We start from the raw sequence: 14,893 nt of genomic DNA, 5'->3' as shown, positions 1-14,893 counted from the left end.
ATCTACAGCAGAATTTCTAAATGTCCTAAGACCTAAATCTCATTTTAAAAAAAATCTGTTTTCGTTTAAGAGGGAGAAAGCATCTGAAACCACTGAGTTCTATTTTCTTACATTTCTATCACTTAAAAACAGCTGAACTGATTTTTCTTTTAAAAAAAAAAATTACTGGCTAGTAATAAAATTCTGAAGATAGAGATTTGTGATGAAAAACTGATGTAAACTAATCCATAGCAAGGCTCTTATAAAAACATAGTGCTTAGGTCCCAGTTACTTAATTTGGCTCACAGTTTAATAAAGGGTAGTTTTAAATGAAATGCATTACAGTTTTACTCACTTCAAAGCTTCCTCAAATTTATGAATTTTCTTTTCAGTATCTTCTTTTCCTTTATCAAGTTCACTCTGCAAGTCATGAACCTGCCATGACAAGAACAGGGAAAATTGATTGGAAGACAAGTAAAGTTTACTTAAAAGAGACATACAAACAGTGAAACAGTGAAACAGTGATCACAAATCCATTTTTAATACAAAATTAAATTTAGATATTTCAAGATAGAAACTTGGTCTACCATAGAATGATTTCAATACTATACTCAAATACCAATTTTCTGTTCAAAGTGAATTGCCTGAATCTACCTGAAGATGAATTCTTTTAAAATAAATCCATAAGATAAAAGAAAATTAAAAACAGAAACTCTCTGATTTTTTAAATTACTTTTTAATCAAAGAAAAGAAATCTCACAAGATTCAAGAGAATACGATAAACAATGTTTCTATACCTCTTTCAAATGTGACATCATTTGAGGAAATGAGATGGCAGCATCAATGACAAGTGCTAAATGAAAATTTGTCTTCGCAAAAAGCTCTTCATATGCAAATGCAGATAAACATAACCAACGTGGACATTATACAGATCTTAAAATATAAAAGGGAAATTTTGGTACAGCTGGACAAAAAGGAAGAAATGAAATGGCAGCCATGCTTCCACATACATGGCAATTGAGGATGCAAAGCCTGGCTGGGAGGTAAGAAAACTCATGTTACTTAGTGGGATGGAAATACCTGCTACAGACCTGCCTGTAAGCAAGTAAGGCTGAAAGTGAAATGAGTGGCCACCAGGTTTAAGAGAGAAATGACAAGAACAACAACAAAACATAAATACACTATGATAAACCATATCAAACACTGAATCAGTGCTAGCCAAAATGCCTGTAGTTAGCTATTTAAATCAGTTTAAATGAAGACCTATTTAACTCAATCTCTATCTTTAACCTCTTCTTTTTATATTTCTTTTTTCGATTTCTTCTCTCAGTGTTTTAGTAAATAAGTGAATTAATAAAATCAATGTTTGCTTATAAACTAAAACAAAGTGAGGGTAGACAGGAAATTTTCCAAGATAATATCGAAAAGCTTCTATGGGATGCTATGACCATACTCTGAAAAGTAAGAGGCAGAGAAGAAAAAGCAAGAGAATTAGGAACCAGTAGCTACTCTACCACTCTACCCCATATTTTAAATGGTAAATTTAAAGTGTCTCAAAGTATTTCTTATGAGAAAGAGAAAGAGCGACTTCCCTTGCAAATTTTTGCCACGACAATTATTTTATTTTACATGGGGGAAAGAGAAGCCTGTTGTACAAGTTTTTACCACGTTTGAATTTTAAATTATTATTTTGGATCCCTAATATGTATTACAGTGTTTGGCACAAAGAACATTCTGGAGTCCAAACATTACTAAGGCAACAAAAGCATCATTTCCATGCAAATCTAGTCTTTCTAACGTAGCGAGTCAAAGACTAACACCTCAAAATGAAATTCAGATATGGACCTAATGCAAAGATCCTGGAAACATGTTTTTCTATCAGTAAAATCCTTTCTTGAAATTAAATCTTAAGTGAAAAATCACCCACCAACTTAGGAAAAACACACAGAGAAAAGTAAATGTATTCAAGTGAAAGTTTGGGAGAAGGGCAATTCGGAACAAAGTTAACGGGAGAAACTAATAGCTCAAAGGTTATCTTCCACTGGTGTTTACTTACACATATTTACCTCTCACTTTGCTTTAATTGTTCTTTGTTAGTCAAGTTCTCTGGCAAGCTGAATTTGGTCCAAATCATACATTTTCTTAATAGAGGATGTTCTTAGATTTATTGCTACCACTAAAATGCTATTATTTATGCCATTTTTTCCCCATTTCCTGATTTTTTATGTTACTTTTTATACATGGAATTTTTGTTATTGTCCCCAACTCCTCCATGTTCTGATAGATTGATACATAGAGACAGAAAAAGACTTTTCCAGCTTTATTGCCATATAATTGGCAAATAAAATAATACATCTTTGAGGTGTACAACATGGTGTTTTTAAAATTTATTTTCATGGACAAATGACAAATTGTATATACCTATGATATGCACGAAGTTTTGATATATGTATACATTGTAGAAATATTAAATCAAGCTAATTCACATATTCATCATATCACACATATACTTATGTTTGTGAAGAGAACATTTAAAGTCTGTTCTCTTAGCAATTTTCAGGTATACTACAGATTATTATTAATAACAATCACCATGTTCCATGTTTTATCTCCAGATACTTATTCCTCCTGTCTAAACTAAACCTTTTTTTTTTTTTTTTTGGAGGCAGGGTCTCATTTCGACCCAGGCTGGAGTACAGTGGTACAATGATAGCTCACTGTAACCTCAAACTCCTGAGCTCCAGGGATCATCCCACATCAGCCTCCCAGGCAGCTAGGACTACAGGCATGCACCACCACACATAAATAATATTTTTTTTTTAGAAACAGGGTCTCATTATGTTGCCCAGTCTGGTCTAAAATGCCTGCCCTCAAGTGAGCCTCCCTTAGCACCCAGAAGTGCTGGGATTATAGTCATGAGCCACTATGTTCAGCCTAAACCAAAATTTTGTACCTTTTAACCAGCATCTACCCATTTCCTGCCATCCCTCCCCACCGAGCCCATGGTAACCACCGTACTATTATCTGATTCCAGGAGTTTGATCGTTTTTTCAGAGTCCACATATAAGTGAGATAATGCAGTACTTGTCCTCCAGGATCTTCCATGTTATTGAAAATAACATGATTATCTTTTTTAAGGCTGCATAGTATTCCACTGTGTGTATATATATAACAGTTTCTTCCATCCATATATGAACACTTAGGTCAATTCTATTCATCCATAGATGAATACTTAGCTTGATTCCATATTTCAGCTCTTGTGAATAGTGCTGCAATGAACAAAGGAGTGTAGATATCTCTTAAACCTACTGATTTCATTTCCTTTGCATATAAACCCAGAAGTGGAAATGCTGAATTATATGGTAGTACTATTTTTAATTTTTTGAGGTACTTCCATACTGTTTGCCATAATTACATTCCCACCAACAGAGTACAGAAGCTGTCTTTCCTCCACATCCTAGCCAACACGTATTATCCCATTGCGGGGTGTGTGTTTGTGTGCGTACGCACGTGTTTTAGCAAAAGCAATCTAACAAGTGTCAGGTGATATTTCACTGCAGTTTTGATTTCCCTTTCCCTGATGACTAGTGATGTCAAGAATTTTTCATATACCTGTTATTTCTGTATCTTCTTTGGAAAAGTGTCTATTCAGGTCTTTGGCCCATTTTTTAAACATCAGGTCATTTGTGTTTTTGCTATAAAGTTGTTTCAGTTCCTTATATATGTAGGATATTAGTTCCTTATCCAATAAACGGTTTGCAAATATTTTCTACCATTCTGTAGTTTGCCTCTTCACTCTGATTGTTCAGTCTTCTATGCAGCAACTTTTTTGGTTTGATGCAATCCCACTTGTCTGTTTTTGCCTTTGTTTCCTGTGAATTTATTGTTGTATTATAGTCTAACTTCCATGAGTAGGACTTTCAGTACTGTGGGAACCAGGAGTGGTGATAGCAGGCATCCTTGTCTTCTCCCTGATCTTACAGGAAGAACTGTTGGCTTTTTTCCATTGAGTATGATGTTAGCTATGGGTATGTCATAAATGGCCTTTATTATGTAAAGATACATTCCCTTTATATCTAATTTGTTAAAAATTTTTAGCATGAAAGATGTTGAACTTTGCCAAATGTGTTTTCTGCATCTATTGAGAAGATCGTATGATTTCTTTGCTTCATTCATTCATTCTGGTGATATGGTGTATGACTTTTTTTTTTAAATTTTAAGTTCAGTAGTAGATGTGCAGGTTTGTTGTAATACAGGTAAACTGAGTATCATTTGGGTTTGATATACATATTATTTCATCACCCAGGTAGTTAACACAGTACTCAATAGGTAGTTTTTCGATCCTCACCCTCTCACTCTCTGCCATTCCCTTCTTTGTGTTTGTATGTACCTGGTGTTTAGCTCCCACCAAATAAGAACGTGCAGTATTTGCTTTTCTGTTCCTGTATTAGTTCACTGAGAATAATGGCCTCCACCTCCACCCATTTTGCTGCAAAGGACATGATCTCATTTGTTTTATGGTTGCATAGCATTCCATGGTATACATACATATGCCACATTTTATTTATCTGGTGAACTGAGGCATTTAGCTTGGCTCCATGTCTTTGCTATCATGAATAATGCTGCAATGAACATAGCATGCATGTGTTCTTATGGTAGAATGATTTACATTCTTTTTGGTATGTACACAGTAATGGGATTGCTGGGTCAAATGGTAATTCTGTTTTAAGTTCTTTGAGAAATCTACAAACTGCTTTCCACAATGGCTGGACTAATTTACACTCCCATTAGCAGTATGAGCATTCTTTTTACACCACAATCTTGCAGGCATCTTTTTGACTTTTTAATAATAGCCATTCTGACTGGTGTGAGATGGTATCTCGTTATGGTTTTGATTTGCATTTCTCTAATGATTAGTGATGTTGAACATATTTTCATATGCTTATTGGCCACGCGTATGTCTTCTTTTCAGAAATGTTTGTTCATGTCTTTTGCCCACCTTGCAAAGGGGTTTCCTTTTTAACTTATGAATTTGTTTAAGTTACCTGTAGATTCTGGATATTAGATCTTTGTCAGATGCACAGTTTGCAAATATTTTCTCCCCATTCTGTAGATTGTTTTGTTCCTCTCTTGGTAGTTTCTTCTGCTATGTAGAAGCTCTTTAGTATAATTAAGTCCCATTTGTCAATTTTTCTTTTGTTCCAATTGCTTTTAGCATCTTCGTCGTGAAATCTTTGCTACTTTCTATATCCAGAATGGTATTTTCCAGGTAAAGTTTCAGGATTTCTATCATTTTCAGTTTTACACTTAAGTCTTTAATCCATATTGACTTTATCTGTGCTTATGGTGTAGGGAAGGCATCCAGTTTCAATCTTCTGTTTGAAACATTGAATAGGGTCCCCACTGCTTGTTTTTGTTGACTTTGTTGAAGATCACATGGTTGAAGGTGTACAGCCTTATTTCTGGGTTCTCTACTCTGTTCCATTAATCTATGTGTCTGTTTTTGTACCAGTACCATGCTGTTTTGGTTACAGTAGGCTTATAATATAGTTTGAAGTCAAATAATGTGATGCCTCCAGCTTGTTATTTTTGCTTAGGATTGTCTTGGCTATTTAATCTCTTTTTTGGTTCCATATGAATTTTAAAAGTTTTTTCTAATTCTGTGAAGAATGTCATTGGTGGTTTGACAGAAATAGCATTGAATTTGTAAATTGTTTAGCACAGTATGGCCATTTTAACAATATTGATTCTTCCTATTGATGAGCGTGAAATGTTTTTTGATTTATTTGTGTCATCTCTAATTTCATTGAGCAGTGTTTTTTATCCTGTGGTAGAAATCTTGCACCTCTCTGGTTAGGTGTATTCCTCAGATTTTATTCTTTTTGTGACTATTGTGAATGGAACTGCATTCTTGATTTGGTTATCAGCTTGGATGTTGCTAGTATATAAGAATGATAGTTATTTCTGTACATTGAATTCATATCCTGAAAAAATACAAAGTTTTTTTTTTATCAGATGAAGTTGTTTATCAGATCAAGGAATTTGGGGCAAAAACTATAGGGTTCTAGGCATAGAATCATATCATCTGCAAACATGGATATTTGACTTCCTCTCTTCGCATTTGGATACATTTCATTTCTTTCTCCTGCCTGATTGCTCTGGCCTGGTTTTCCAGTATTATGTTAAATAGGAGTGTTGAGAGAAGGCATGCTTTGCTGAGGTTTTTAAGGGTATGCCTCCAGCTTTTGCCACTCAGTATTACATTGGCTGTGGGCTTCTCATAGATGGCTCTTATTATTTTGAAGTATGTTCCTTTAATGCCTAGTTTGTTGAGGAGTTTTTAACATGAAGAGATGTTGGATTTTATCAAAAGCCTTTTCTGCATCTATTGAAATAATCCTGTGGGTTTTGTCTTTAGTTCTGTTTATATGATGAATCACATTTATTGATTTGCATATGTTGAATCAACCTCGCATCCCAGGGATAAAGTATACTTGATCGTAGTGATTTAGCTTTTTGATGTGCTGCTGAATTTGGTTTCCTAGTATTTTGTTGAAGACTTTTGTATCAATGTTTATCAAGGATATTGGCCTACAGTTTACATTTTTTTTGTCGTGTCTCTCCAAGGTTTTGGTATCAGTATGATGTTGGCCTCATAGGATGAGTTAAGGAGGACTCCTTCCTCAATTTGTTGGAATAGTAGCAGCTCTTCTTTATACATCTGATAGAATTAGGCCGTAAATCCCTCTGGTTCTGGGGTTTTTTAGGTTGGTAGGCTTTTTATTACTGACTGAATTATGGAACTTATTATTTGTCTGTCAGGGATTCAATTATGTCCTGGTTCAGTATTGGGAAGTTGTATGTGTCCAGGAATTTATCCATTTCTTCTAGATCTTCTAGCTTGTGTGCACAGAGGTATTCATAGCAGTCTGTGAGGGTTGTTTGTGTTTCTGTGGAACTAGCGGCAATGTCTTCTTTGTCATTTGTCCTCTTTGTCACTTCTGATTGTGTTTATTTGGATAGTCTCTTTTTTCTTTATTAGTCTAGCCATCAGTCTATCTATCTTGCTGATTGTGTTTATTTTGATATTCTCTCCTTTTTCTTTATCAGTCTAGCTATCAGTCTACCTATCTTGCTAATTTTTTGAAAAAATCGACTCCTGGATTTGTTAGTCTCTTGTATGGTTTCTCGTATCTCAATTTCCTTCAGTTCAATTCTGATTTTGGTTATTTCTTGTCTTCTGCTAGCTTTGTGGTTGGTTTGCTCTTGTTTCTCTGGCTGCTCTAGTTGTATTGTTAGGTTGTTAATCTGAGATCTTTCTAACTTTCTGATGTAAGTGGGGAGCACTATGAACTTCCCTCTTAGCACTGCCTTAGCTGTATCCCAGAGGTTCTGGTACATTGTATCTTTAAACTCATGAAAGAATTTATTTATTTCTGCCTAAATTTCATTATTTATCCAAAATTCATTCAGGAGCAGGTTGTTTAATTTCCATGTAATTACATGGTTTTGAGTAATTTTCTTAGTATTGATTTCTATTTTTACTGCACTGTAGTCCAAGAATATAGCTGGTATAATTCACTTTTTTTATTTGCTGAGGATTGTTTTATGTCCAGTTGTGTGGTTGGTTTTAGAGTATGTGCCATGTGCAAATGAGAAGAACATACATTCTGTTGTTTTGGGTGGAGTGTTATTTAGCTGTCTCAACATGTATTCAGTCAAGTATCAAATTTAGGTTCTGAATATTTTAGTTAGTTTTCTCCCTTGATGACCTGACATTTGACTAATACTGTCAGTGGGGTATTGAATTCTCCCATCATTATTATTCTGTGGTTGTCTAAATCTTTTCATAGCTCTCTAAGAACTTGCTTTATAAGTCTGGGTGCTCCTGTGTTGGGTGCATGTATATTTATGATAGTTAGGTTTTCTTGTTGAATTGAGCCCTTTATCATTTTGTAATGCCTTTGTCTTTTTTGATATTTGTTGGCTTAAAATCTGTTTTGTCTGAAATTAGAAAAGCAACCCCTGCTATTTTCTGTTTTCCATTTGCTTGGTAGATTTTTCTCCATCCCTTTACTTTGAGCCTATGGGTGTCACTGCCTATGAGATGTCTATCAAAGACAGCATACCATTGGTTTTTGCCTCTTTATCCAACTTGACATTCTATGCCTCTTAATTACGGCATTTTTCCAATTTACATTCAAGGTTAGTATTGATATGTGCTGATTTGATCCTGTCATCATGTTGCTAGCTGGTTATTATGCAGACTTGTGTGGTTGCTTTATTGTGTCATTGGCCTATGTACTTAAGTGTGCTTTTGTAGTGGCTGCTAACAGACTATCCTTTCCATATTTAGGATTCTCTTCAGGACCTCATGTAAGGCAGATCTGGTGGTAATGAAATCCCTTAGCATTTGCTTGTCTGAAAAGGATCTTATTTCTCCTTGTAGTGGCTGGTAATGGTCTATCCTTTCCATAATTAGGACTCTCTTCAGGACCTCTTATAAAGCAGGTCTGGTGGTAATCAAATCCCTTATTATTTGTTTTTCTGAAAGGATCTTATTTCTCCTTTGCTTATAAAGCTTAGTTTGGCTGGACATAAAACTCTTGGCTGAAAATTCGGAATGCTGAATATAGGCTCCCAATGTCTTCTGATTTGCAGGGTTTCTTCTGAAAGGTCTCCTGTTACCCTGATGGGTTTCTCTTTGTAGGTGATGTGCCCCTTCTCTCTAGCTGTCTTTAATATTTCTTATTTTATTTTGACCTTGGAGAATCTGATAACTATGTGTCTTGGGGATGGTCTTCTTGTGTAGTTCTTTGCAAAGGTTCTCTGCATTTCCTGAATTTGAATGTTGGTCTCCTTAACAAGGTTGGGGAAATTTTTGTGAATGATAACTTGAAGTATATTTTCCAAGCTACCTGCTTTCTTTCCCTTTCAGGGACACCAATCCATATTTCTCTGAGTTTGTTTTCATTTTACTTTATTTTCTTTATTATTGTCTGACTGAGTTATCTCGGATAGCTATTCTTCAAGTTCTGAGATTTTTTACTCAGCTTGATTGATTCTACTGTTAACACTTGTGATTGTATTCTGAAATTTTTGCAGTGAGTTGTCCAGCTCTATCAGATATGTTTGGTTCTTTGTTAAAATGGCATTTTCATATTTCATACCTATATCATTTTATTGTATTCCTTAGAATCCTTGGATTAAGTTTCAACCTTCTCCTGAATCTCAGACATCTTTGTTCCTATTCATATTCTAAATTCTATTTCTGTCATTTCAGCCTGGTTAAGAACCATTGCTGGGGAACTAGTGTGGGTGTCTAGAGGTAAGAAGACACTCGGGCTTGAGTTGCCAAGTTCTTGCGCTAGTTCCTTCTCATCTGTGTGGGCTCATGTTCCTTCAACCTTTGAAGTTGCTGTCCTTTGGATGGTGGGGGATTTCCTTGTTTTGTTTTTTACTTTTATATCCACTGATGTCCTTGGGGGTTTGACTGTGACATAAAGTGGAGTCCATTGACTGGCTTCATTTCATGTAGATCTGGAGAGGACCAAGGCTCAGCTCAACAGTCCCACACTGTACACTCTAACTCTGAGGGGCTGGTATAGGGTTTCTGGCTTTGTTCTCTGGTTCCTCAAAGTTGGGAACCTGCTGTGTTAAAAGGACCAAAGTGTTCCTGGTCTGATGGCCACAACACTCCAATAAGTGGTGCCAGCCAAAGCGCTTCATCAGGCAGTGGCAATGTGATTCATGTTTGTTTGCATGTGCCAGCAGCAACGGTAGTGCAGCAGGGTTCACCCTTGTTGTCTGAGGTGGGACGCTGGCGGACCAGAAACCGCCAGCCTCCATGCATGCATTCAAAGTGGCAAGCAGTGGCACTATGGATGGGAAAGGTCACTGGCATCTGTGTGTACATTCACATTGGCGGCAGTGTTGGCATAGCAGTGGGTTGCTAGCTGGGGTAAGGCTGGCAAACTCCTTGTGCACGTTCACACTGGTGGCAATGGTGGTGGGAGGCAGGGCTACTGGCCTCCCTGAGTGCATTCACACCAGAAATGGTACCAGTGCAACACAGCAGCAGGTGTGGGATGGGTGTGCTCACACTAGCAGCAATGGCACAGTGGGGTGCACAAATACCACTGCACCAGTATGGAAAGGCAAAGTTCACCCATGCACATGTGCTGATATTGCAATAGGGGATGGCCATGGGTAAGTGCCTGCTGGTAAAGCAGCATCAGGGAGACTGCAGTAGAGGAAGAGTTTGAGTGGGTGGACACATGTTGGTGGGGGCCACTCTGCTGGAGCTCTCTGACAATCTGGCACAGTCTGCCAGTGCAGGAGCAATAAGGAGGTCCCTGGGGAGGTATCCTGGTTGGGCATCTGAGACTGCACTGTAAGCAGGCAAAGCCAGGCTATGGCCCCAGTAGACGGGAGAGTTGAGGTCAGACTGGTTCATCTGCTCTGTTCAGGCTCAACAATTCTTTTAAGGCTAGAGTTCCTAGAGGAACATGGCCAGCCTTAGTGAATAGGCATCCCCAGCTATGCTCCCCTGCAGACATTCCCACATCAAAACTCGGCTCTGTACAGGCTGGAGTTCTGCCCTAACTGCCTCTCTAAGCAGCTCTCTCTGCCAGCTCAAATGCAAGATTTTGGGGACTTCTGCTGCCAGGATTCCAGAGGTCTAAGGCAAGAGCAGCTCATTCCTTGCCTGCTCAACTCACCCATTCCCCAGGAGTCATTAGGAGCCAGGAAGAAGACCCAGTGCATGGTAGCCCCGGGCAGGATTCCCAGCTTCCTCCCCTTTCAGCCCAGTGTCTCTGTCCTCCCTCTGTCCATTCTCAATACCTTTCCTCTGAAGATCTACTTGGAATGTGCCAATCTTCCCAATGTCCTAGTCCCCTGGGGGCAGATGTTCTTTCTATCTGCATCTAGTCAAATATCATTTTCCACATTTATTGATTTGCCTATCTTGAGCAATCCTTTTATCCCAACAATAAACCCTTGGTCATGGTGCCTGATCATTTAATATGCTGTTGAATTTGGTTTGCTAGTATTCTGTTAAGGACACTGTCATTGGAAACAGATTTTAATTTCACCAATGATGCCATAAATATTTCACAATTATTTTTACCTACATTTCTCTAACATTCAGCAAGTAAAAAATTAATATCTATCTCCTTTTAAAAGAATAGCCTGGCACACATTTACTTCCCCCTCTCCTAGTCATTTTGGTTTTCTTTTAGATAATCTTGAGATGCTGAGGCAGACAGTGGTTTTACACTTTTTAAATTTACATACTTTCCTTCTCAAGATTCTCTTCTTATATTTGCATTGTTCATATTGTGTACACAATAAATATTTAAATTCAAATCTATTTTAGTTAATTTTGGCATGCACCAGTACTTTTCATTCTTGAATATTTTTTGTTTGATTTGATCTTTTGCTTATCCTTAGGTTAATTAAAGTCCATCATCCAGTAATTTTATTTTTGAAGAAGAATATCCAAGTGATATATCCTCTGAGGCTTTGTATATCCAATAATCCCATTGTGTTGCCTTTACACATGAAGGAAATTGTAGCTATAAGATTCTTAGGTCACAACATTTTGGCCTAAAGCACAGCATATGATAGTTTCACTATTGTCTTATGATAGTGGGATTTGCAAATAAGAAGACTAAAGTCATCTAAACTTTGTTCTCCCCTCCCCCTGGTCCGGACATTTATAAAAATCATTCTCTTTGTACTGTAATTCAACGTTTTTCTGTCATGCATTGATTTTTAGCTGATAAAGAGTGAAATCTTTAAAATTACATACCCAGACTTTCTGAAAAGTTTTCTCATATCTTTCATTATTTTTGTGTTAATTTACTCTGAGCCTTCCTTCAGAAATATCAATTGTATACTGGTTTTCTATTTTATGCCTTTTGGATTGTGTTTTTAGTTTTTACCTGTATTCTAGATAGTTATGGATGACATAAATAAACACCAGAAAAGTGAGAAATCATTGCATACAGAGCTTGGCAAAAGAGAAGGTTCACTACTTTGGTGGGTTAAGAAAAAACAAAACACGTTTTTTGTACACAAAAGAAAATTAAAGAACAAACAACCTAAAAAGAGATAATGCTATTGCCAACCTTTCCTTTTTAATGTACAAATGGTGGTAAGCAACAAATGATTTGCTTGTAATCCTTTCCCCATTATAAATTGTTAATACCAAAAAGAATTTTAAAGTGATGGTAATGAAAACACAAACCAGGTAGTCAAGGATACATAATATATTCTCAAACATGAGAATTTGTTATAAATAATTGATTTAAGTAGCCATAACCACATTTACTGAACATTCGCTAAATATATTTTCTGCTCCCTTGTATCCCAATAATTTAGGTAAGCATGAAAGGAATACTGTATAAGAAGAAAGAGATTGTGCTATATATCAAAACTAGATATACTGTAGCAGACACCATAGTAAAGTGCACAGTGGAAATACTGACCCAAACACTGACTAGCTGAATAACTCCATAATGTCTCTTTTTTTTTTTTTTTTCTTTTTTTTTTTATTGCATTTTAGGTTTTGGGGTACATGTGATGAACATGCAAGATTGTTGCATAGGTACACACATGGCAGTGTGCTTTGCTGCCTTCCGTCCCCTCACCTGTATCTGTCATTTCTCCCCATGCTATCTCTTCCCACCTCCCCACCCCCCACCCCTCCCCCATTTCCCCCCAACAGACCCCAGTGTGTAGTGCTCCCCTCCCTGTGTCCATGTGTTCTCATTGTTCAACACCCGCCTATGAGTGAGAATATACGGTGTTTGATTTTCTGCTCTTGTGTCAGTTTGCTGAGAATGATGGTTTCCAGGTTCATCCATGTCCCTATAAAGGACGTGAACTCATCGTTTTTGATGGCTGCATAATATTCCATGGTGTATATGTACCACATTTTCCCTATCCAGTCTATCATCGTTGGGCATTTGGGTTGGTTCCAGGTCTTTGCTATTGTAAACAGTGCTGCAATGAACATTCGTGTGCACGTGTCCTTGTAGTAGAATGATTTATAATCCTTTGGATATATACCCAGTAATGGGATTGCTGGGTCAAATGGGATTTCTATTTTTAGGTCCTTGAGGAATCGCCACACTGTCTTCCACAATGGTTGAATTAATTTACATTCCCACCAACAGTGTAAAAGTGTTCCTATTTCTCCACATCCTCTCCAGCATCTGTTGTTTCCCGATTTTTTAATGGTCGCCATTCTAACTGGTGTGAGATGGTATCTCAATGTGGTTTTGATTTGCATTTCTCTGATGACCAGTGATGATGAGCATTTTTTCATATGTTTGTTGGCCTCCTGTATGTCTTCTTTTGTAAAGTATCTGTTCATATCCTTTGCCCATTTTTGAATGGGATTGTTTGTTTTTTTCTTGTAGATCTGCTTTAGTTAACTGCTATGACCTCTGCTCCCAATATGAAAAATATGGGGGATCAGGTTGCATAACTTCTATAAATCTTTTCAATGCACAATTTCATGTTTTAGAACACCATTAAAGACACACAATACTTTTAAAAATCATGTCAGTAGTAGTTGAAAATATTATCCAATATGTTAAATATAAAGCTGTGACTATTTTAAACACGATTAGAAGAAGTGCACGTGATTGCTACGCATTGGAATTACTATCTTTTAAGGACTGTAAACTCCATTAGGCTTTGTATGTCATTTGTTAAACAGTTCCATAAGAATGATTTTAAGCAGATACTTCAATTCAGTACATTTTAGAATATAGATGCTTAACATATGTCTGATGAATTTCTCTAGGTAAACAGCACCATCTTTTACTCTCTGGTGACTGTTTGGAAAACAAGCAATAGGTTATTTGTAGGAGGCAGGTGTTTCCTTGCTAGTAAAATCATTTAGTCTAACCATTTCCTGATTTCAGATTAGGACACTTCATCAAACAATGACATTTCAGTTTACTACTTATTATTTGTTTGATGTTCAAAGATCTTAAGAGCAGGCAATAGCCACTAGAGATCAATTAAGACCATTACATAATATGTGTTGCTTAAATTAGGGACAGCATCTGATGATGTTTTTTTTTAACCTCAAAGACAAGTTAGAATCCTATGCTCCCCCCATCCTGCCGCTATCTCATAGGAATGAGAAAATCATGTCATTCAGATGGCATTTCCTTCTCCTGAACAGATATTTAGAGCTAAGTTTTATACGAAAAGTTATTGAATGTGCACACCTGTAACACTTTCTAATGAAAATAAGCCCCATACATCCCATTTAGCTCTACCGTTACGCAGTCCAGGGCTAAGGAAGATTTATGTCAGTTCTTTGAGCTATCAAAAAGGATACTCCCTGAGAGGGATATAAGACATCAAAACTTCAAGGCTTGAGATCACAGCAGGTTTAATAAAGAAAGAACAGATGTCAATGTAAAAGTGGGAGATGATGAAATTAATTGTAAAATAAAAAGGGGCATGCTGAGCAACATTTTCTTCCAATGTAAATAATGTTAGGAACATATGCAACATGAGCAATGGCTATTTTTCTTTTAAAGATTGTTATTATTTTAAACATTTTATTTACAGTGAAAACAATTAATACACTTTAACTTGTAACATTATTAAAAACTAGGCCAATTGATACCGCATGGAAAGGGAATCACTGTAGTTACAATACCTAATAAAAAGGATTTAAGTCTGCTCCTTGAAGTGAAATAGAATAGGAATGGTCAGCAGGCTACTGGATACAGATGAACTGAGCTCTAATATTCCCTTTCTAGTGCACATTCACCATGGAAGGAGACTGATAGTGGAAACCTTAGTTTACTTAGAGGCTAAATACTCAAGAAAAGATAACTGTAGAAGAACGATTTCCTTTCTAGGTCTATCTCTATGTGCA

The 14,893-nt window shown here is 36.7% G+C and overlaps 1 protein-coding gene across 4 annotated transcripts in view; it reads right to left on the bottom strand.

The window, feature by feature from the left end:
• Positions 1-14,893, bottom strand: part of CEP112 (centrosomal protein 112) — a 563,636-nt gene that overhangs the window by 388,300 nt on the left and 160,443 nt on the right. For all 4 annotated transcript variants that reach the window (XM_074388877.1, XM_003931804.4, XM_074388878.1 and 1 more), the window contains one exon: positions 335-414. In XM_074388877.1, the coding sequence (XP_074244978.1) occupies positions 335-414 (80 nt within the window). The remainder of the gene's footprint in view (positions 1-334; positions 415-14,893) is intronic.

Source organism: Saimiri boliviensis, chromosome 17, assembly GCF_048565385.1.
Source record: "Saimiri boliviensis isolate mSaiBol1 chromosome 17, mSaiBol1.pri, whole genome shotgun sequence".
In the NCBI taxonomy this organism is placed as follows: Eukaryota; Metazoa; Chordata; class Mammalia; order Primates; family Cebidae; genus Saimiri; species Saimiri boliviensis.
The sequence above is the reverse complement of the archived record's forward strand: the minus strand, read 5'-3'. Positions and strand labels throughout refer to the sequence as shown.